This window comes from Scyliorhinus torazame, chromosome 16, assembly GCF_047496885.1.
Source record: "Scyliorhinus torazame isolate Kashiwa2021f chromosome 16, sScyTor2.1, whole genome shotgun sequence".
Lineage (NCBI taxonomy): Eukaryota > Metazoa > Chordata > Chondrichthyes > Carcharhiniformes > Scyliorhinidae > Scyliorhinus > Scyliorhinus torazame.
Window position 1 is genome coordinate 69594633 of NC_092722.1, and position 22030 is coordinate 69616662.

Below are 22030 nucleotides of genomic sequence, written 5' to 3' on the forward strand. Positions count from 1 at the left end.
CGGAGGTGGTAGAGGCGGGCACGATAGCATCATTTAAGATGCATCTAGACAGATATATGAACGAGCGGGGAACAGAGGGAAGTAGATCCTTGGAAAATAGGCGACAGGTTTAGATAAAGGATCTGGATCGGCACAGGCTGGGAGGGCCGAAGGGCCTGTTCCTCTGCTGTAATTTTCTTTGTTCTTCTTCTAAACTAGAGAAAGACAGGGAAAAAACACTTATTTCCTCCTCTGCACTCCAAAATGAAATTGAAACCCAAAATCTCACAGCCACAGCCCAGCTCCACCCAAAAAATGACATCACTGAAGCCATGTGACAAGACAAAAACTTTCTTAAAGGGACACTCACATGACAAGAGCAAGGGTATTCAGGATGGGAACGAGGGATATTCAGGGTGGGAACGAGGGATATTCAGGATGGGAATGGGGGATATTCAGCATGGGAATGAGGCATATTGAGGATTAAAATGACAGATATTCAGGATGGGAGTCAAGGATATTCAGGTTGGCAGTGAGGGATATTCAGGATGGGAGAAAGGGATATTCAAGGTGGGAGAGAGGGATATTCAGGGTGAGAGTGAGGGTTATTCAGAATGGGAACAAAGGATATTCAGGGTGGGAGTGAAGGATATTCGGGATGGGACCAAGGGATATTCAGGTTGTGAATGGGGGATATGGGGAGCTGGGAATGAGGGATATTATGGATGGGAGCGAGGGATATGTGGATAGGAGCTTGGTATTTGGGGAGTTGGAATCAAAGGATATGGGGAGTGGGGAGAGGGTGCTATGGGAATATGAGAGTGAGGAAAAAAAAGATGGGGCTGTGAGAGAATTTGGGAATGTGGGAGTGAGGGATATGAACAGGTGGGAGTGAGGGATTTGTGGGAGTGAGGGATATAGGGTGGAGGCAGTGAGGGATATGGGGAATGAGTGGTACAAGGAGGTGTAGAGGGATGTTGGAATGGGGAGTGAGGGAGATGAGGATGGGGGTGTGAGGGATATGGGGATGGGAGAGTGATGGATATGGGGTTGTGAGGGTTACAGGGAGCCTTGACCCCTGACACCCTATACGTCCAGTAATTAAATGTCTTCCACTTACAGACAACACTTCGTTATAACACGCCAACCGCACAGAAAGACTCCGTTTTCAACCTATCGGTGGATATGGTGATTGAAGAATCAAAGCGCAAGATTAATATTAATGTCACGTGAGTTAGGACAAGGTTTAATTGTCTTGGATTGAGAGTAACTATTTACTGCATCTCATAGTCAGTATTTACTGGGTGTGAGAGTCAGTAATTACTGGGTGTGAGAGTCAGTATTTACTGGGTGTGAGAGTCAGTATTTACTGGGTGTGATGGTCAGTATTTACTGGGTGTGAGGGTCAGTATTTACTGGGTGTGAGGGTCAGTATTTACTGGGTGTCATAGTCAGTATTTACTGGGTGTGAGGGTCAGTATTTACTGGGTGCGAGGGACAGTATTTACTGGGTGTGAGAGTCAGTATTTACTGGGTGTGAGAGTCAGTATTTACTGGGTGTGTGGGACAGTATTTACTGGGCGTGAGAGTCAGTATTTACTGGGTCTGAGGGTTAGTATTTACTGCGTGTGAGAGTGAGTATTTACTGGGTGTGAGAGTCAGTATTTATTGGGTGTGAGGGTCAGTATTTACCGGATGTGAGGGTCAGTATTTACTGGGTGTGAGAGTCAGTATTTACTGGGTGTGAGAGTCAGTATTTACTGGGTGTGTGGGACAGTATTTACTGGGCGTGAGAGTCGGTATTTACTGGGTCTGAGGGTTAGTATTTACTGCGTGTGAGAGTGAGTATTTACTGGGTGTGAGAGTCAGTATTTATTGGGTGTGACGGTCAGTATTTATTGGGTGTGAGGGTCAGTATTTACTGGGTGTGAGGGTCAGTATTTACTGGGTGTGAGGGAGAGTATTTACTGGGTGTGAGAGTCAGTATTTACTGGGTGTGAGAGTCAGTGTTTACTGGGTGTGAGAGTCAGTATTTACTGGGTGTGAGGGTCAGTATTTACTGGGTGTGAGGGAGAGTATTTACTGGGTGTGAGAGTCAGTATTTATGGGTGTGAGAGTCAGTATTTACTGGGTGTGAGAGTCAGTATATATTGGGTGTGAGGGTCAGTATTTACTGGGTGTGAGGGTCAGTATTTATTGGGTGTGAGAGTCAGTATTTACTGATTGTGAGGGTCAGTCTTTACTGGATGTGAGAGTCAGTATTTACTGGGTGTGAGAGTCAGTATTTACTGGGTGTGAGGGTCAGTGTTTACTGGGTGTGAGAGTCAGTATTTACTGGGTGTGAGGGTTAGTATTTACTGGGTGTGAGGGTCAGTATTTACTGGGTGTGTGGGTCAGTATTTACTGGGTGTGAATGTCAGTATTTACTGGATGTGAGAGTCAGTATTTATTGTGTGTGAGAGTCAGTATTTACTGGGTGTGAGAGTCAGTATTTACTGGGTGTGAGGGTCAGTATTTACTGGGTGTGAGAGTTAGTATTTACTGGGTGTGAGGGTCAGTATTTACTGGGTGTGTGGGTCAGTATTTACTGGGTGTGAGGGTCAGTATCTACTGGGTGCGAGGGACAGTATTTACTGGGTGTGAGAGTCAGTATTTACTGGGTGTGAGAGTCAGTATTTACTGGGTGTGAGGGTCAGTATTTACCGGATGTGAGGGTCAGTATTTACTGGGTGTGAGAGTCAGTATTTACTGGGTGTGAGAGTCAGTATTTACTGGGTGTGTGGGTCAGTATTTACTGGGTGTGTGGGACAGTATTTACTGGGTGTGAGAGTCAGTATTTACTGGGTCTGAGGGTTAGTATTTACTGCGTGTGAGAGTCAGTATTTACTGGGTGTGAGAGTCAGTACTTATTGGGTGTGAGGGTCAGTATTTATTGGGTGTGAGGGTCAGTATTTACTGGGTGTGAGGGACAGTATTTACTGGGTGTGAGAGTCAGTATGTATTGGGTGTGAGGGTCAGTATTTACTGGGTGTGAGGGTCAGTATTTATTGGGTGTGAGAGTCAGTATTTACTGATTGTGAGGGTCAGTATTTACTGGGTGTGAGGGTCAGTATTTATTGTGTTTGACAGTCAGTATTTACTGGGTGTGAGAGTCAGTATTTACTGGGTGTGAGGGTCAGTATTTACTGGGTGTGAGGGTCAGTATTTACTGGGTGTGAGGGTCAGTATTTACTGGGTGTGAGAGTCAGTATATACTGGGTGTGAGGGTCAGTATTTATTGGGTGTGAGAATCAGTATTTACTGATTGTGAGGGTCAGTATTTACTGGGTGTGAGGGTCAGTATTTATTGTGTTTGACAGTCAGTATTTACTGGGTGTGAGAGTCAGTATTTACTGATTGTGAGGATCAGTATTTACTGGGTGTGAGAGTCAGTATTTACTGGGTGTGAGAGTCAGTATTTACTGATTGTGAGGGTCAGTATTTACTGGGTGTGAGGGTCAGTATTTACTGGGTGTGAGAGTCAGTATTTACTGATTGTGAGGGTCAGTATTTACTGGGTGTGAGAGTCAGTATTTACTGGGTGTGAGGGTCAGTATTTACTCGGTGTGAGAGTCAGTATTTACTGGGAGTGAGAGTCAGTATTTACTGGGTGTGAGAATCAGTATTTACTGGGTGTGAGAGTCAGTATTTACTGATTGTGAGGGTCAGTATTTACTGGATGTGAGGGTCAGTATTTATTGTGTTTGACAGTCAGTATTTACTGGGTGTGAGAGTCAGTTTTTACTGATTGTGACGGTCAGTATTTACTGGGTGTGAGAATCAGTATTTACTGGGTGTGTGGGTCAGTATTTACTGATTGTGAGGGTCAGTATTTACTGGGTGTGAGAGTCAGTATCTACTGATTGTGAGGGTCAGTATTTACTGGGTGTGAATGTCAGTATTTACTGGGTGTGAGGGTCAGTATTTACTGGGTGTGCGGGTCAGTATTTACTGGGCGTGAGGGTCAGTATTTATTGGGTGTGAGAGTCAGTATTTACTGGGTGTGAGGGTCAGTATTTACTGGGTGTGAGGGTCAGTATTTACTGGGTGTGAGAGTCAGTATATACTGGGTGTGAGGGTCAGTATTTATTGGGTGTGAGAATCAGTATTTACTGATTGTGAGGGTCAGTATTTACTGGGTGTGAGGATCAGTATTTATTGTGTTTGACAGTCAGTATTTACTGGGTGTGAGAGTCAGTATTTACTGATTGTGAGGATCAGTATTTACTGGGTGTGAGAGTCAGTATTTACTGGGTGTGAGAGTCAGTATTTACTGATTGTGAGGGTCAGTATTTACTGGGTGTGAGGGTCAGTATTTACTGGGTGTGAGAGTCAGTATTTACTGATTGTGAGGGTCAGTATTTACTGGGTGTGAGAGTCAGTATTTACTGGGTATGAGGGTCAGTATTTACTCGGTGTGAGAGTCAGTATTTACTGGGAGTGAGAGTCAGTATTTACTGGGTGTGAGAATCAGTATTTACTGGGTGTGAGAGTCAGTATTTACTGATTGTGAGGGTCAGTATTTACTGGGTGTGAGGGTCAGTATTTATTGTGTTTGACAGTCAGTATTTACTGGGTGTGAGAGTCAGTTTTTACTGATTGTGACGGTCAGTATTTACTGGGTGTGAGAATCAGTATTTACTGGGTGTGTGGGTCAGTATTTACTGATTGTGAGGGTCAGTATTTACTGGGTGTGAGAGTCAGTATCTATTGATTGTGAGGGTCAGTATTTACTGGGTGTGAATGTCAGTATTTACTGGGTGTGAGGGTCAGTATTTACTGGGTGTGCGGGTCAGTATTTACTGGGCGTGAGGGTCAGTATTTATTGGGTGTGAGAGTCAGTATTGACTGGGTGTGAGGGTCAGTATTTATTAGGTGTGAGAGTCAGTATTTACTGATTGTGAGGGTCAGTATTTACTGGGTGTGAGGGTCAGTATTTATTGTGTGTGAGAGTCAGTATTTACTGGGTGTGAGAGTCAGTATTTACTGGGTGTGAGGGTCAGTATTTCCTGGGTGTGAGGGTCAGTATTTACTGGGTGTGAGAGTCAGTATTTACTGGGGTGAGGGTCAGTATTTACTGGGTGTGAGAGTCAGTATTTACTGGGTGTGAGGGTCAGTATTTACTGATTGTGAGGGTCAGTATTTACTGGGTGTGATAGTCAGTATTTACTGATTGTGAGGGTCAGTATTTACTGGGTGTGAGGGTCAATATTTATTGTGTGTGACAGTCAGTATTTACTGGGTGTGAGAGTCAGTATTTACTGATTGTGACGGTCAGTATTTACTGGGTGAGAGTCAGTATTTACTGGGTGTGAGAATCAGTATTTACTGGGTGTGTGGGTCAGTATTTACTGATTGTGAGGGTCAGTATTTACTGGGTGTGAGAGTCAGTATCTACTGATTGTGAGGGTCAGTATTTACTGGGTGTGAATGTCAGTATTTACTGGGTGTGAGGGTCAGTATTTACTGGGTGTGCGGGTCAGTATTTACTGGGCGTGAGGGTCAGTATTTACTGGGTGTGAGGGTCAGTATTTACTGGATGTGAGGCTCAGTATTTACTGGGTGTGAGGGTCAGTATTTACTGGGTGTGAGAGTCAGTATTTACTGGGTGTGAGGGTCAGTATTTACTGGGTGTGAGGGTCAGTATTTACTGGGTGTGAGAGTCAGTATTTACTGATTGTGAGGGTCAGTATTTACTGGGTGTGAGAGTCAGTATTTACTGGGTGTGAGGGTCAGTATTTACTCGGTGTGAGAGTCAGTATTTACTGGGAGTGAGAGTCAGTATTTACTGGGTGTGAGAATCAGTATTTACTGGGTGTGAGAGTCAGTATTTACTGATTGTGAGGGTCAGTATTTACTGGGTGTGAGGGTCAGTATTTATTGTGTTTGACAGTCAGTATTTACTGGGTGTGAGAGTCAGTTTTTACTGATTGTGACGGTCAGTATTTACTGGGTGTGAGAATCAGTATTTACTGGGTGTGTGGGTCAGTATTTACTGATTGTGAGGGTCAGTATTTACTGGGTGTGAGAGTCAGTATCTACTGATTGTGAGGGTCAGTATCTACTGATTGTGAGGGTCAGTATTTACTGGGTGTGAGGGTCAGTATTTACTGGGTGTGCGGGTCAGTATTTACTGGGCGTGAGGGTCAGTATTTATTGGGTGTGAGAGTCAGTATTTACTGATTGTGAGGGTCAGTATTTACTGGGTGTGAGGGTCAGTATTTATTGTGTTTGACAGTCAGTATTTACTGGGTGTGAGAGTCAGTATTTACTGATTGTGAGGGTCAGTATTTACTGGGTGTGAGAGTCAGTATTGACTGGGTGTGAGGGTCAGTATTTATTAGGTGTGAGAGTCAGTATTTACTGATTGTGAGGGTCAGTATTTACTGGGTGTGAGGGTCAGTATTTATTGTGTGTGAGAGTCAGTATTTACTGGGTGTGAGAGTCAGTATTTCCTGGGTGTGAGGGTCAGTATTTCCTGGGTGTGAGGGTCAGTATTTACTGGGTGTGAGAGTCAGTATTTACTGGGGTGAGGGTCAGTATTTACTGGGTGTGAGAGTCAGTATTTACTGGGTGTGAGAGTCAGTATTTACTGATTGTGAGGGTCAGTATTTACTGGGTGTGATAGTCAGTATTTACTGATTGTGAGGGTCAGTATTTACTGGGTGTGAGGGTCAATATTTATTGTGTGTGACAGTCAGTATTTACTGGGTGTGAGAGTCAGTATTTACTGATTGTGACGGTCAGTATTTACTGGGTGAGAGTCAGTATTTACTGGGTGTGAGAATCAGTATTTACTGGGTGTGTGGGTCAGTATTTACTGATTGTGAGGGTCAGTATTTACTGGGTGTGAGAGTCAGTATCTACTGATTGTGAGGGTCAGTATTTACTGGGTGTGAATGTCAGTATTTACTGGGTGTGAGGGTCAGTATTTGCTGGGTGTGCTGGTCAGTATTTACTGGGCGTGAGGGTCAGTATTTACTGGGTGTGAGGGTCAGTATTTACTGGATGTGAGGGTCAGTATTTACTGGGTGTGAGGGTCAGTATTTACTGGGTGTGAGAGTCAGTATTTACTGGGTGTGAGGGTCAGTATTTACTGGGTGTGACTCATTATTTATTGGGTGTGAGAGTCAGTATTTACTGGGTGTGAGGGTCAGTATTTACTGGGTGTGAGGGTCAGTATTTATTGGGTGTGAGAGTCAGTATTTACTGATTGTGAGAGTCAGTATTTACTGGGTGTGAGGGTCAGTATTTACTGGGTGTGTGGGTCAGTATTTACTGGGTGTGAGGGTCAGTATCTACTGGGTGCGAGGGACAGTATTTACTGGGTGTGAGAGTCAGTATTTACTGGGTGTGAGAGTCAGTATTTACTGGGTGTGAGGGTCAGTATTTACCGGATGTGAGGGTCAGTATTTACTGGGTGTGAGAGTCAGTATTTACTGGGTGTGAGAGTCAGTATTTACTGGGTGTGTGGGTCAGTATTTACTGGGTGTGTGGGACAGTATTTACTGGGTGTGAGAGTCAGTATTTACTGGGTCTGAGGGTTAGTATTTACTGCGTGTGAGAGTCAGTATTTACTGGGTGTGAGAGTCAGTACTTATTGGGTGTGAGGGTCAGTATTTATTGGGTGTGAGGGTCAGTATTTACTGGGTGTGAGGGACAGTATTTACTGGGTGTGAGAGTCAGTATTTACTGATTGTGACGGTCAGTATTTACTGGGTGAGAGTCAGTATTTACTGGGTGTGAGAATCAGTATTTACTGGGTGTGTGGGTCAGTATTTACTGATTGTGAGGGTCAGTATTTACTGGGTGTGAGAGTCAGTATCTACTGATTGTGAGGGTCAGTATTTACTGGGTGTGAATGTCAGTATTTACTGGGTGTGAGGGTCAGTATTTACTGGGTGTGCGGGTCAGTATTTACTGGGCGTGAGGGTCAGTATTTACTGGGTGTGAGGGTCAGTATTTACTGGATGTGAGGGTCAGTATTTACTGGGTGTGAGGGTCAGTATTTACTGGGTGTGAGAGTCAGTATTTACTGGGTGTGAGGGTCAGTATTTACTGGGTGTGAGGTTCAGTATTTACTGGGTGTGAGAGTCAGTATTTACTGATTGTGAGGGTCAGTATTTACTGGGTGTGAGAGTCAGTATTTACTGGGTGTGAGGGTCAGTATTTACTCGGTGTGAGAGTCAGTATTTACTGGGAGTGAGAGTCAGTATTTACTGGGTGTGAGAATCAGTATTTACTGGGTGTGAGAGTCAGTATTTACTGATTGTGAGGGTCAGTATTTACTGGGTGTGAGGGTCAGTATTTATTGTGTTTGACAGTCAGTATTTACTGGGTGTGAGAGTCAGTTTTTACTGATTGTGACGGTCAGTATTTACTGGGTGTGAGAATCAGTATTTACTGGGTGTGTGGGTCAGTATTTACTGATTGTGAGGGTCAGTATTTACTGGGTGTGAGAGTCAGTATCTACTGATTGTGAGGGTCAGTATTTACTGGGTGTGAATGTCAGTATTTACTGGGTGTGAGGGTCAGTATTTACTGGGTGTGCGGGTCAGTATTTACTGGGCGTGAGGGTCAGTATTTATTGGGTGTGAGAGTCAGTATTTACTGATTGTGAGGGTCAGTATTTACTGGGTGTGAGGGTCAGTATTTATTGTGTTTGACAGTCAGTATTTACTGGGTGTGAGAGTCAGTATTTACTGATTGTGAGGGTCAGTATTTACTGGGTGTGAGAGTCAGTATTGACTGGGTGTGAGGGTCAGTATTTATTAGGTGTGAGAGTCAGTATTTACTGATTGTGAGGGTCAGTATTTACTGGGTGTGAGGGTCAGTATTTATTGTGTGTGAGAGTCAGTATTTACTGGGTGTGAGAGTCAGTATTTCCTGGGTGTGAGGGTCAGTATTTCCTGGGTGTGAGGGTCAGTATTTACTGGGTGTGAGAGTCAGTATTTACTGGGGTGAGGGTCAGTATTTACTGGGTGTGAGAGTCAGTATTTACTGGGTGTGAGAGTCAGTATTTACTGATTGTGAGGGTCAGTATTTACTGGGTGTGATAGTCAGTATTTACTGATTGTGACGGTCAGTATTTACTGGGTGTGAGGGTCAATATTTATTGTGTGTGACAGTCAGTATTTACTGGGTGTGAGAGTCAGTATTTACTGATTGTGACGGTCAGTATTTACTGGGTGAGAGTCAGTATTTACTGGGTGTGAGAATCAGTATTTACTGGGTGTGTGGGTCAGTATTTACTGATTGTGAGGGTCAGTATTTACTGGGTGTGAGAGTCAGTATCTACTGATTGTGAGGGTCAGTATTTACTGGGTGTGAATGTCAGTATTTACTGGGTGTGAGGGTCAGTATTTACTGGGTGTGCGGGTCAGTATTTACTGGGCGTGAGGGTCAGTATTTACTGGGTGTGAGGGTCAGTATTTACTGGATGTGAGGGTCAGTATTTACTGGGTGTGAGGGTCAGTATTTACTGGGTGTGAGAGTCAGTATTTACTGGGTGTGAGGGTCAGTATTTACTGGGTGTGACTCATTATTTATTGGGTGTGAGAGTCAGTATTTACTGGGTGTGAGGGTCAGTATTTACTGGGTGTGAGGGTCAGTATTTATTGGGTGTGAGAGTCAGTATTTACTGATTGTGAGAGTCAGTATTTACTGGGTGTGAGGGTCAGTATTTACTGGGTGTGTGGGTCAGTATTTACTGGGTGTGAGGGTCAGTATCTACTGGGTGCGAGGGACAGTATTTACTGGGTGTGAGAGTCAGTATTTACTGGGTGTGAGAGTCAGTATTTACTGGGTGTGAGGGTCAGTATTTACCGGATGTGAGGGTCAGTATTTACTGGGTGTGAGAGTCAGTATTTACTGGGTGTGAGAGTCAGTATTTACTGGGTGTGTGGGTCAGTATTTACTGGGTGTGTGGGACAGTATTTACTGGGTGTGAGAGTCAGTATTTACTGGGTCTGAGGGTTAGTATTTACTGCGTGTGAGAGTCAGTATTTACTGGGTGTGAGAGTCAGTACTTATTGGGTGTGAGGGTCAGTATTTATTGGGTGTGAGGGTCAGTATTTACTGGGTGTGAGGGACAGTATTTACTGGGTGTGAGAGTCAGTATTTACTGATTGTGACGGTCAGTATTTACTGGGTGAGAGTCAGTATTTACTGGGTGTGAGAATCAGTATTTACTGGGTGTGTGGGTCAGTATTTACTGATTGTGAGGGTCAGTATTTACTGGGTGTGAGAGTCAGTATCTACTGATTGTGAGGGTCAGTATTTACTGGGTGTGAATGTCAGTATTTACTGGGTGTGAGGGTCAGTATTTACTGGGTGTGCGGGTCAGTATTTACGGGGCGTGAGGGTCAGTATTTACTGGGTGTGAGGGTCAGTATTTACTGGATGTGAGGGTCAGTATTTACTGGGTGTGAGGGTCAGTATTTACTGGGTGTGAGAGTCAGTATTTACTGGGTGGGAGGGTCAGTATTTACTGGGTGTGACTCATTATTTATTGGGTGTGAGGGTCAGTATTTACTGGGTGTGTGGGTCAGTATTTACTGGGTGTGAGGGTCAGTATCTACTGGGTGCGAGGGACAGTATTTATTGGGTGTGTGAGTCAGTATTTACTGGGTGTGAGAGTCAGTATTTACTGGGTGTGAGGGTCAGTATTTACCGGATGTGAGGGTCAGTATTTACTGGGTGTGAGAGTCAGTATTTACTGGGTGTGAGAGTCAGTATTTACTGGGTGTGTGGGTCAGTATTTACTGGGTGTGTGGGACAGTATTTACTGGGTGTGAGAGTCAGTATTTACTGGGTCTGAGGGTTAGTATTTACTGCGTGTGAGAGTCAGTATTTACTGGGTGTGAGAGTCAGTACTTATTGGGTGTGAGGGTCAGTATTTATTGGGTGTGAGGGTCAGTATTTACTGGGTATGAGGGACAGTATTTACTGGGTGTGAGAGTCAGTATGTATTGGGTGTGAGGGTCAGTATTTACTGGGTGTGAGGGTCAGTATTTACTGGGTGTGAGGGTCAGTATTTATTGGGTGTGAGAGTCAGTATTTACTGATTGTGAGGGTCAGTATTTACTGGGTGTGAGGGTCAGTATTTATTGTGTTTGACAGTCAGTATTTACTGGGTGTGAGAGTCAGTATTTACTGGGTGTGAGGGTCAGTATTTACTGGGTGTGAGGGTCAGTATTTACTGGGTGTGAGAGTCAGTATTTACTGGGTGTGAGGGTCAGTATTTATTGGGTGTGAGAATCAGTATTTACTGATTGTGAGGGTCAGTATTTACTGGGTGTGAGGGTCAGTATTTATTGTGTTTGACAGTCAGTATTTACTGGGTGTGAGAGTCAGTATTTACTGGGTGTGAGGGTCAGTATTTACTGGGTGTGAGGGTCAGTATTTACTGGGTGTGAGGGTCAGTATTTACTGGGTGTGAGAGTCAGTATATACTGGGTGTGAGGGTCAGTATTTATTGGGTGTGAGAATCAGTATTTACTGATTGTGAGGGTCAGTATTTACTGGGTGTGAGGGTCAGTATTTATTGTGTTTGACAGTCAGTATTTACTGGGTGTGAGAGTCAGTATTTACTGATTGTGAGGATCAGTATTTACTGGGTGTGAGAGTCAGTATTTACTGGGTGTGAGAGTCAGTATTTACTGATTGTGAGGGTCAGTATTTACTGGGTGTGAGGGTCAGTATTTACTGGGTGTGAGAGTCAGTATTTACTGATTGTGAGGGTCAGTATTTACTGGGTGTGAGAGTCAGTATTTACTGGGTGTGAGGGTCAGTATTTACTCGGTGTGAGAGTCAGTATTTACTGGGAGTGAGAGTCAGTATTTACTGGGTGTGAGAATCAGTATTTACTGGGTGTGAGAGTCAATATTTACTGATTGTGAGGGTCAGTATTTACTGGGTGTGAGGGTCAGTATTTATTGTGTTTGACAGTCAGTATTTACTGGGTGTGAGAGTCAGTTTTTACTGATTGTGACGGTCAGTATTTACTGGGTGTGAGAATCAGTATTTACTGGGTGTGTGGGTCAGTATTTACTGATTGTGAGGGTCAGTATTTACTGGGTGTGAGAGTCAGTATCTACTGATTGTGAGGGTCAGTATTTACTGGGTGTGAATGTCAGTATTTACTGGGTGTGAGGGTCAGTATTTACTGGGTGTGCGGGTCAGTATTTACTGGGCGTGAGGGTCAGTATTTATTGGGTGTGAGAGTCAGTATTTACTGATTGTGAGGGTCAGTATTTACTGGGTGTGAGGGTCAGTATTTATTGTGTTTGACAGTCAGTATTTACTGGGTGTGAGAGTCAGTATTTACTGATTGTGAGGGTCAGTATTTACTGGGTGTGAGAGTCAGTATTTACTGGGTGTGAGGGTCAGTATTTATTAGGTGTGAGAGTCAGTATTTACTGATTGTGAGGGTCAGTATTTACTGGGTGTGAGGGTCAGTATTTATTGTGTGTGAGAGTCAGTATTTACTGGGTGTGAGAGTCAGTATTTACTGGGTGTGAGGGTCAGTATTTACTGGGTGTGAGGGTCAGTATTTACTGGGTGTGAGAGTCAGTATTTACTGGGGTGAGGGTCAGTATTTACTGGGTGTGAGAGTCAGTATTTACTGGGTGTGAGAGTCAGTATTTACTGGGTGTGAGAGTCAGTATTTACTGATTGTGAGGGTCAGTATTTACTGGGTGTGATAGTCAGTATTTACTGATTGTGAGGGTCAGTATTTACTGGGTGTGAGGGTCAATATTTATTGTGTGTGACAGTCAGTATTTACTGGGTGTGAGAGTCAGTATTTACTGATTGTGACGGTCAGTATTTACTGGGTGAGAGTCAGTATTTACTGGGTGTGAGAATCAGTATTTACTGGGTGTGTGGGTCAGTATTTACTGATTGTGAGGGTCAGTATTTACTGGGTGTGAGAGTCAGTATCTACTGATTGTGAGGGTCAGTATTTACTGGGTGTGAATGTCAGTATTTACTGGGTGTGAGGGTCAGTATTTACTGGGTGTGCGGGTCAGTATTTACTGGGCGTGAGGGTCAGTATTTACTGGGTGTGAGGGTCAGTATTTACTGGATGTGAGGGTCAGTATTTACTGGGTGTGAGGGTCAGTATTTACTGGGTGTGAGAGTCAGTATTTACTGGGTGTGAGGGTCAGTATTTACTGAGTGTGACTCATTATTTATTGGGTGTGAGAGTCAGTATTTACTGGGTGTGAGGGTCAGTATTTACTGGGTGTGAGGGTCAGTATTTATTGGGTGTGAGAGTCAGTATTTACTGATTGTGAGAGTCAGTATTTACTGGGTGTGAGGGTCAGTATTTACTGGGTGTGTGGGTCAGTATTTACTGGGTGTGAGGGTCAGTATCTACTGGGTGCGAGGGACAGTATTTACTGGGTGTGAGAGTCAGTATTTACTGGGTGTGAGAGTCAGTATTTACTGGGTGTGAGGGTCAGTATTTACCGGATGTGAGGGTCAGTATTTACTGGGTGTGAGAGTCAGTATTTACTGGGTGTGAGAGTCAGTATTTACTGGGTGTGTGGGTCAGTATTTACTGGGTGTGTGGGACAGTATTTACTGGGTGTGAGAGTCAGTATTTACTGGGTCTGAGGGTTAGTATTTACTGCGTGTGAGAGTCAGTATTTACTGGGTGTGAGAGTCAGTACTTATTGGGTGTGAGGGTCAGTATTTATTGGGTGTGAGGGTCAGTATTTACTGGGTGTGAGGGACAGTATTTACTGGGTGTGAGAGTCAGTATTTACTGATTGTGACGGTCAGTATTTACTGGGTGAGAGTCAGTATTTACTGGGTGTGAGAATCAGTATTTACTGGGTGTGTGGGTCAGTATTTACTGATTGTGAGGGTCAGTATTTACTGGGTGTGAGAGTCAGTATCTACTGATTGTGAGGGTCAGTATTTACTGGGTGTGAATGTCAGTATTTACTGGGTGTGAGGGTCAGTATTTACTGGGTGTGCGGGTCAGTATTTACGGGGCGTGAGGGTCAGTATTTACTGGGTGTGAGGGTCAGTATTTACTGGATGTGAGGGTCAGTATTTACTGGGTGTGAGGGTCAGTATTTACTGGGTGTGAGAGTCAGTATTTACTGGGTGTGAGGGTCAGTATTTACTGGGTGTGACTCATTATTTATTGGGTGTGAGGGTCAGTATTTACTGGGTGTGTGGGTCAGTATTTACTGGGTGTGAGGGTCAGTATCTACTGGGTGCGAGGGACAGTATTTATTGGGTGTGAGAGTCAGTATTTACTGGGTGTGAGAGTCAGTATTTACTGGGTGTGAGGGTCAGTATTTACCGGATGTGAGGGTCAGTATTTACTGGGTGTGAGAGTCAGTATTTACTGGGTGTGAGAGTCAGTATTTACTGGGTGTGAGAGTCAGTACTTATTGGGTGTGAGGGTCAGTACTTATTGGGTGTGAGGGTCAGTATTTATTGGGTGTGAGGGTCAGTATTTACTGGGTATGAGGGACAGTATTTACTGGGTGTGAGAGTCAGTATGTATTGGGTGTGAGGGTCAGTATTTACTGGGTGTGAGGGTCAGTATTTACTGGGTGTGAGGGTCAGTATTTATTGGGTGTGAGAGTCAGTATTTACTGATTGTGAGGGTCAGTATTTACTGGGTGTGAGGGTCAGTATTTATTGTGTTTGACAGTCAGTATTTACTGGGTGTGAGAGTCAGTATTTACTGGGTGTGAGGGTCAGTATTTACTGGGTGTGAGGGTCAGTATTTACTGGGTGTGAGGGTCAGTATTTACTGGGTGTGAGAGTCAGTATTTACTGGGTGTGAGGGTCAGTATTTATTGGGTGTGAGAATCAGTATTTACTGATTGTGAGGGTCAGTATTTACTGGGTGTGAGGGTCAGTATTTATTGTGTTTGACAGTCAGTATTTACTGGGTGTGAGAGTCAGTATTTACTGATTGTGAGGATCAGTATTTACTGGGTGTGAGAGTCAGTATTTACTGGGTGTGAGAGTCAGTATTTACTGATTGTGAGGGTCAGTATTTACTGGGTGTGAGGGTCAGTATTTACTGGGTGTGAGAGTCAGTATTTACTTATTGTGAGGGTCAGTATTTACTGGGTGTGAGAGTCAGTATTTACTGGGTGTGAGGGTCAGTATTTACTCGGTGTGAGAGTCAGTATTTACTGGGTGTGAGAGTCAGTATTTACTGGGTGTGAGAATCAGTATTTACTGGGTGTGAGAGTCAGTATTTACTGATTGTGTGGGCCAGTATTTACTGGGTGTGAGGGTCAGTATTTATTGTGTTTGACAGTCAGTATTTACTGGGTGTGAGAGTCAGTTTTTACTGATTGTGACGGTCAGTATTTACTGGGTGTGAGAATCAGTATTTACTGGGTGTGTGGGTCAGTATTTACTGATTGTGAGGGTCAGTATTTACTGGGTGTGAGAGTCAGTATCTACTGATTGTGAGGGTCAGTATTTACTGGGTGTGAATGTCAGTATTTACTGGGTGTGAGGGTCAGTATTTACTGGGTGTGCGGGTCAGTATTTACTGGGCGTGAGTGTCAGTATTTATTGGGTGTGAGTGTCAGTATTTACTGATTGTGAGGGTCAGGATTTACTGGGTGTGAGGGTCAGTATTTATTGTGTTTGACAGTCAGTATTTACTGGGTGTGAGAGTCAGTATTTACTGATTGTGAGGGTCAGTATTTACTGGGTGTGAGAGTCAGTATTTACTGGGTGTGAGGGTCAGTATTTATTGGGTGTGAGAGTCAGTATTTACTGATTGTGAGGGTCAGTATTTACTGGGTGTGAGGGTCAGTATTTATTGTGTGTGAGAGTCAGTATTTACTGGGTGTGAGAGTCAGTATTTACTGGGTGTGAGGGTCAGTATTTACTGGGTGTGAGGGTCAGTATTTACTGGGTGTGAGGGTCAGTATCTACTGGGTGCGAGGGACAGTATTTACTGGGTGTGAGAGTCAGTATTTACTGGGTGTGAGAGTCAGTATTTACTGGGTGTGAGGGTCAGTATTTACCGGATGTGAGGGTCAGTATTTACTGGGTGTGAGAGTCAGTATTTACTGGGTGTGAGAGTCAGTATTTACTGGGTGTGTGGGTCAGTATTTACTGGGTGTGTGGGACAGTATTTACTGGGTGTGAGAGTCAGTATTTACTGGGTCTGAGGGTTAGTATTTACTGCGTGTGAGAGTCAGTATTTACTGGGTGTGAGAGTCAGTACTTATTGGGTGTGAGGGTCAGTATTTATTGGGTGTGAGGGTCAGTATTTACTGGGTGTGAGGGACAGTATTTACTGGGTGTGAGAGTCAGTATTTACTGATTGTGACGGTCAGTATTTACTGGGTGAGAGTCAGTATTTACTGGGTGTGAGAATCAGTATTTACTGGGTGTGTGGGTCAGTATTTACTGATTGTGAGGGTCAGTATTTACTGGGTGTGAGAGTCAGTATCTACTGATTGTGAGGGTCAGTATTTACTGGGTGTGAATGTCAGTATTTACTGGGTGTGAGGGTCAGTATTTACTGGGTGTGCGGGTCAGTATTTACTGGGCGTGAGGGTCAGTATTTACTGGGTGTGAGGGTCAGTATTTACTGGATGTGAGGGTCAGTATTTACTGGGTGTGAGGGTCAGTATTTACTGGGTGTGAGAGTCAGTATTTACTGGGTGTGAGGGTCAGTATTTACTGGGTGTGAGGTTCAGTATTTACTGGGTGTGAGAGTCAGTATTTACTGATTGTGAGGGTCAGTATTTACTGGGTGTGAGAGTCAGTATTTACTGGGTGTGAGGGTCAGTATTTACTCGGTGTGAGAGTCAGTATTTACTGGGAGTGAGAGTCAGTATTTACTGGGTGTGAGAATCAGTATTTACTGGGTGTGAGAGTCAGTATTTACTGATTGTGAGGGTCAGTATTTACTGGGTGTGAGGGTCAGTATTTATTGTGTTTGACAGTCAGTATTTACTGGGTGTGAGAGTCAGTATTTACTGATTGTGACGGTCAGTATTTACTGGGTGTGAGAGTCAGTATTGACTGGGTGTGAGGGTCAGTATTTATTAGGTGTGAGAGTCAGTATTTACTGATTGTGAGGGTCAGTATTTACTGGGTGTGAGGGTCAGTATTTATTGTGTGTGAGAGTCAGTATTTACTGGGTGTGAGAGTCAGTATTTCCTGGGTGTGAGGGTCAGTATTTCCTGGGTGTGAGGGTCAGTATTTACTGGGTGTGAGAGTCAGTATTTACTGGGGTGAGGGTCAGTATTTACTGGGTGTGAGAGTCAGTATTTACTGGGTGTGAGAGTCAGTATTTACTGATTGTGAGGGTCAGTATTTACTGGGTGTGATAGTCAGTATTTACTGATTGTGAGGGTCAGTATTTACTGGGTGTGAGGGTCAATATTTATTGTGTGTGACAGTCAGTATTTACTGGGTGTGAGAGTCAGTATTTACTGATTGTGACGGTCAGTATTTACTGGGTGAGAGTCAGTATTTACTGGGTGTGAGAATCAGTATTTACTGGGTGTGTGGGTCAGTATTTACTGATTGTGAGGGTCAGTATTTACTGGGTGTGAGAGTCAGTATCTACTGATTGTGAGGGTCAGTATTTACTGGGTGTGAGGGTCAGTATTTACTGGGTGTGCGGGTCAGTATTTACTGGGCGTGAGGGTCAGTATTTACTGGGTGTGAGGGTCAGTATTTACTGGGTGTGAGGGTCAGTATTTACTGGATGTGAGGGTCAGTATTTACTGGATGTGAGGGTCAGTATTTACTGGGTGTGAGGGTCAGTATTTACTGGGTGTGAGAGTCAGTATTTACTGGGTGTGAGGGTCAGTATTTACTGGGTGTGACTCATTATTTATTGGGTGTGAGAGTCAGTATTTACTGGGTGTGAGGGTCAGTATTTACTGGGTGTGAGGGTCAGTATTTATTGGGTGTGAGAGTCAGTATTTACTGATTGTGAGAGTCAGTATTTACTGGGTGTGAGGGTCAGTATTTACTGGGTGTGTGGGTCAGTATTTACTGGGTGTGAGGGTCAGTATCTACTGGGTGCGAGGGACAGTATTTACTGGGTGTGAGAGTCAGTATTTACTGGGTGTGAGAGTCAGTATTTACTGGGTGTGAGGGTCAGTATTTACCGGATGTGAGGGTCAGTATTTACTGGGTGTGAGAGTCAGTATTTACTGGGTGTGAGAGTCAGTATTTACTGGGTGTGTGGGTCAGTATTTACTGGGTGTGTGGGACAGTATTTACTGGGTGTGAGAGTCAGTATTTACTGGGTCTGAGGGTTAGTATTTACTGCGTGTGAGAGTCAGTATTTACTGGGTGTGAGAGTCAGTACTTATTGGGTGTGAGGGTCAGTATTTATTGGGTGTGAGGGTCAGTATTTACTGGGTGTGAGGGACAGTATTTACTGGGTGTGAGAGTCAGTATTTACTGATTGTGACGGTCAGTATTTACTGGGTGAGAGTCAGTATTTACTGGGTGTGAGAATCAGTATTTACTGGGTGTGTGGGTCAGTATTTACTGATTGTGAGGGTCAGTATTTACTGGGTGTGAGAGTCAGTATCTACTGATTGTGAGGGTCAGTATTTACTGGGTGTGAATGTCAGTATTTACTGGGTGTGAGGGTCAGTATTTACTGGGTGTGCGGGTCAGTATTTACGGGGCGTGAGGGTCAGTATTTACTGGGTGTGAGGGTCAGTATTTACTGGATGTGAGGGTCAGTATTTACTGGGTGTGAGGGTCAGTATTTACTGGGTGTGAGAGTCAGTATTTACTGGGTGGGAGGGTCAGTATTTACTGGGTGTGACTCATTATTTATTGGGTGTGAGGGTCAGTATTTACTGGGTGTGTGGGTCAGTATTTACTGGGTGTGAGGGTCAGTATCTACTGGGTGCGAGGGACAGTATTTATTGGGTGTGAGAGTCAGTATTTACTGGGTGTGAGAGTCAGTATTTACTGGGTGTGAGGGTCAGTATTTACCGGATGTGAGGGTCAGTATTTACTGGGTGTGAGAGTCAGTATTTACTGGGTGTGAGAGTCAGTATTTACTGGGTGTGTGGGTCAGTATTTACTGGGTGTGTGGGACAGTATTTACTGGGTGTGAGAGTCAGTATTTACTGGGTCTGAGGGTTAGTATTTACTGCGTGTGAGAGTCAGTATTTACTGGGTGTGAGAGTCAGTACTTATTGGGTGTGAGGGTCAGTATTTATTGGGTGTGAGGGTCAGTATTTACTGGGTATGAGGGACAGTATTTACTGGGTGTGAGAGTCAGTATGTATTGGGTGTGAGGGTCAGTATTTACTGGGTGTGAGGGTCAGTATTTACTGGGTGTGAGGGTCAGTATTTATTGGGTGTGAGAGTCAGTATTTACTGATTGTGAGGGTCAGTATTTACTGGGTGTGAGGGTCAGTATTTATTGTGTTTGACAGTCAGTATTTACTGGGTGTGAGAGTCAGTATTTACTGGGTGTGAGGGTCCGTATTTACTGGGTGTGAGGGTCAGTATTTACTGGGTGTGAGGGTCAGTATTTACTGGGTGTGAGAGTCAGTATTTACTGGGTGTGAGGGTCAGTATTTATTGGGTGTGAGAATCAGTATTTACTGATTGTGAGGGTCAGTATTTACTGGGTGTGAGGGTCAGTATTTATTGTGTTTGACAGTCAGTATTTACTGGGTGTGAGAGTCAGTATTTACTGGGTGTGAGGGTCAGTATTTACTGGGTGTGAGGGTCAGTATTTACTGGGTGTGAGGGTCAGTATTTACTGGGTGTGAGAGTCAGTATATACTGGGTGTGAGGGTCAGTATTTATTGGGTGTGAGAATCAGTATTTACTGATTGTGAGGGTCAGTATTTACTGGGTGTGAGGGTCAGTATTTATTGTGTTTGACAGTCAGTATTTACTGGGTGTGAGAGTCAGTATTTACTGATTGTGAGGATCAGTATTTACTGGGTGTGAGAGTCAGTATTTACTGGGTGTGAGAGTCAGTATTTACTGATTGTGAGGGTCAGTATTTACTGGGTGTGAGGGTCAGTATTTACTGGGTGTGAGAGTCAGTATTTACTGATTGTGAGGGTCAGTATTTACTGGGTGTGAGAGTCAGTATTTACTGGGTGTGAGGGTCAGTATTTACTCGGTGTGAGAGTCAGTATTTACTGGGAGTGAGAGTCAGTATTTACTGGGTGTGAGAATCAGTATTTACTGGGTGTGAGAGTCAATATTTACTGATTGTGAGGGTCAGTATTTACTGGGTGTGAGGGTCAGTATTTATTGTGTTTGACAGTCAGTATTTACTGGGTGTGAGAGTCAGTTTTTACTGATTGTGACGGTCAGTATTTACTGGGTGTGAGAATCAGTATTTACTGGGTGTGTGGGTCAGTATTTACTGATTGTGAGGGTCAGTATTTACTGGGTGTGAGAGTCAGTATCTACTGATTGTGAGGGTCAGTATTTACTGGGTGTGAATGTCAGTATTTACTGGGTGTGAGGGTCAGTATTTACTGGGTGTGCGGGTCAGTATTTACTGGGCGTGAGGGTCAGTATTTATTGGGTGTGAGAGTCAGTATTTACTGATTGTGAGGGTCAGTATTTACTGGGTGTGAGGGTCAGTATTTATTGTGTTTGACAGTCAGTATTTACTGGGTGTGAGAGTCAGTATTTACTGATTGTGAGGGTCAGTATTTATTAGGTGTGAGAGTCAGTATTTACTGATTGTGAGGGTCAGTATTTACTGGGTGTGAGGGTCAGTATTTATTGTGTGTGAGAGTCAGTATTTACTGGGTGTGAGAGTCAGTATTTACTGGGTGTGAGGGTCAGTATTTACTGGGTGTGAGGGTCAGTATTTACTGGGTGTGAGAGTCAGTATTTACTGGGGTGAGGGTCAGTATTTACTGGGTGTGAGAGTCAGTATTTACTGGGTGTGAGAGTCAGTATTTACTGGGTGTGAGAGTCAGTATTTACTGATTGTGAGGGTCAGTATTTACTGGGTGTGATAGTCAGTATTTACTGATTGTGAGGGTCAGTATTTACTGGGTGTGAGGGTCAATATTTATTGTGTGTGACAGTCAGTATTTACTGGGTGTGAGAGTCAGTATTTACTGATTGTGACGGTCAGTATTTACTGGGTGAGAGTCAGTATTTACTGGGTGTGAGAATCAGTATTTACTGGGTGTGTGGGTCAGTATTTACTGATTGTGAGGGTCAGTATTTACTGGGTGTGAGAGTCAGTATCTACTGATTGTGAGGGTCAGTATTTACTGGGTGTGAATGTCAGTATTTACTGGGTGTGAGGGTCAGTATTTACTGGGTGTGCGGGTCAGTATTTACTGGGCGTGAGGGTCAGTATTTACTGGGTGTGAGGGTCAGTATTTACTGGATGTGAGGGTCAGTATTTACTGGGTGTGAGGGTCAGTATTTACTGGGTGTGAGAGTCAGTATTTACTGGGTGTGAGGGTCAGTATTTACTGGGTGTGACTCATTATTTATTGGGTGTGAGAGTCAGTATTTACTGGGTGTGAGGGTCAGTATTTACTGGGTGTGAGGGTCAGTATTTATTGGGTGTGAGAGTCAGTATTTACTGATTGTGAGAGTCAGTATTTACTGGGTGTGAGGGTCAGTATTTACTGGGTGTGTGGGTCAGTATTTACTGGGTGTGAGGGTCAGTATCTACTGGGTGCGAGGGACAGTATTTACTGGGTGTGAGAGTCAGTATTTACTGGGTGTGAGAGTCAGTATTTACTGGGTGTGAGGGTCAGTATTTACCGGATGTGAGGGTCAGTATTTACTGGGTGTGAGAGTCAGTATTTACTGGGTGTGAGAGTCAGTATTTACTGGGTGTGTGGGTCAGTATTTACTGGGTGTGTGGGACAGTATTTACTGGGTGTGAGAGTCAGTATTTACTGGGTCTGAGGGTTAGTATTTACTGCGTGTGAGAGTCAGTATTTACTGGGTGTGAGAGTCAGTACTTATTGGGTGTGAGGGTCAGTATTTATTGGGTGTGAGGGTCAGTATTTACTGG

At 44.0% G+C, this 22030-nt stretch overlaps 1 protein-coding gene across 1 annotated transcript in view; it reads left to right on the top strand.

The window, feature by feature from the left end:
• LOC140392865 (alpha-2-macroglobulin-like) overlaps positions 1–22030 on the top strand; it is a 305968-nt gene that overhangs the window by 251366 nt on the left and 32572 nt on the right. Inside the window, exon 33 of the mRNA XM_072478608.1 lies at positions 1102–1208. Within this exon, the coding sequence (XP_072334709.1) occupies positions 1102–1208 (107 nt within the window). The remainder of the gene's footprint in view (positions 1–1101; positions 1209–22030) is intronic.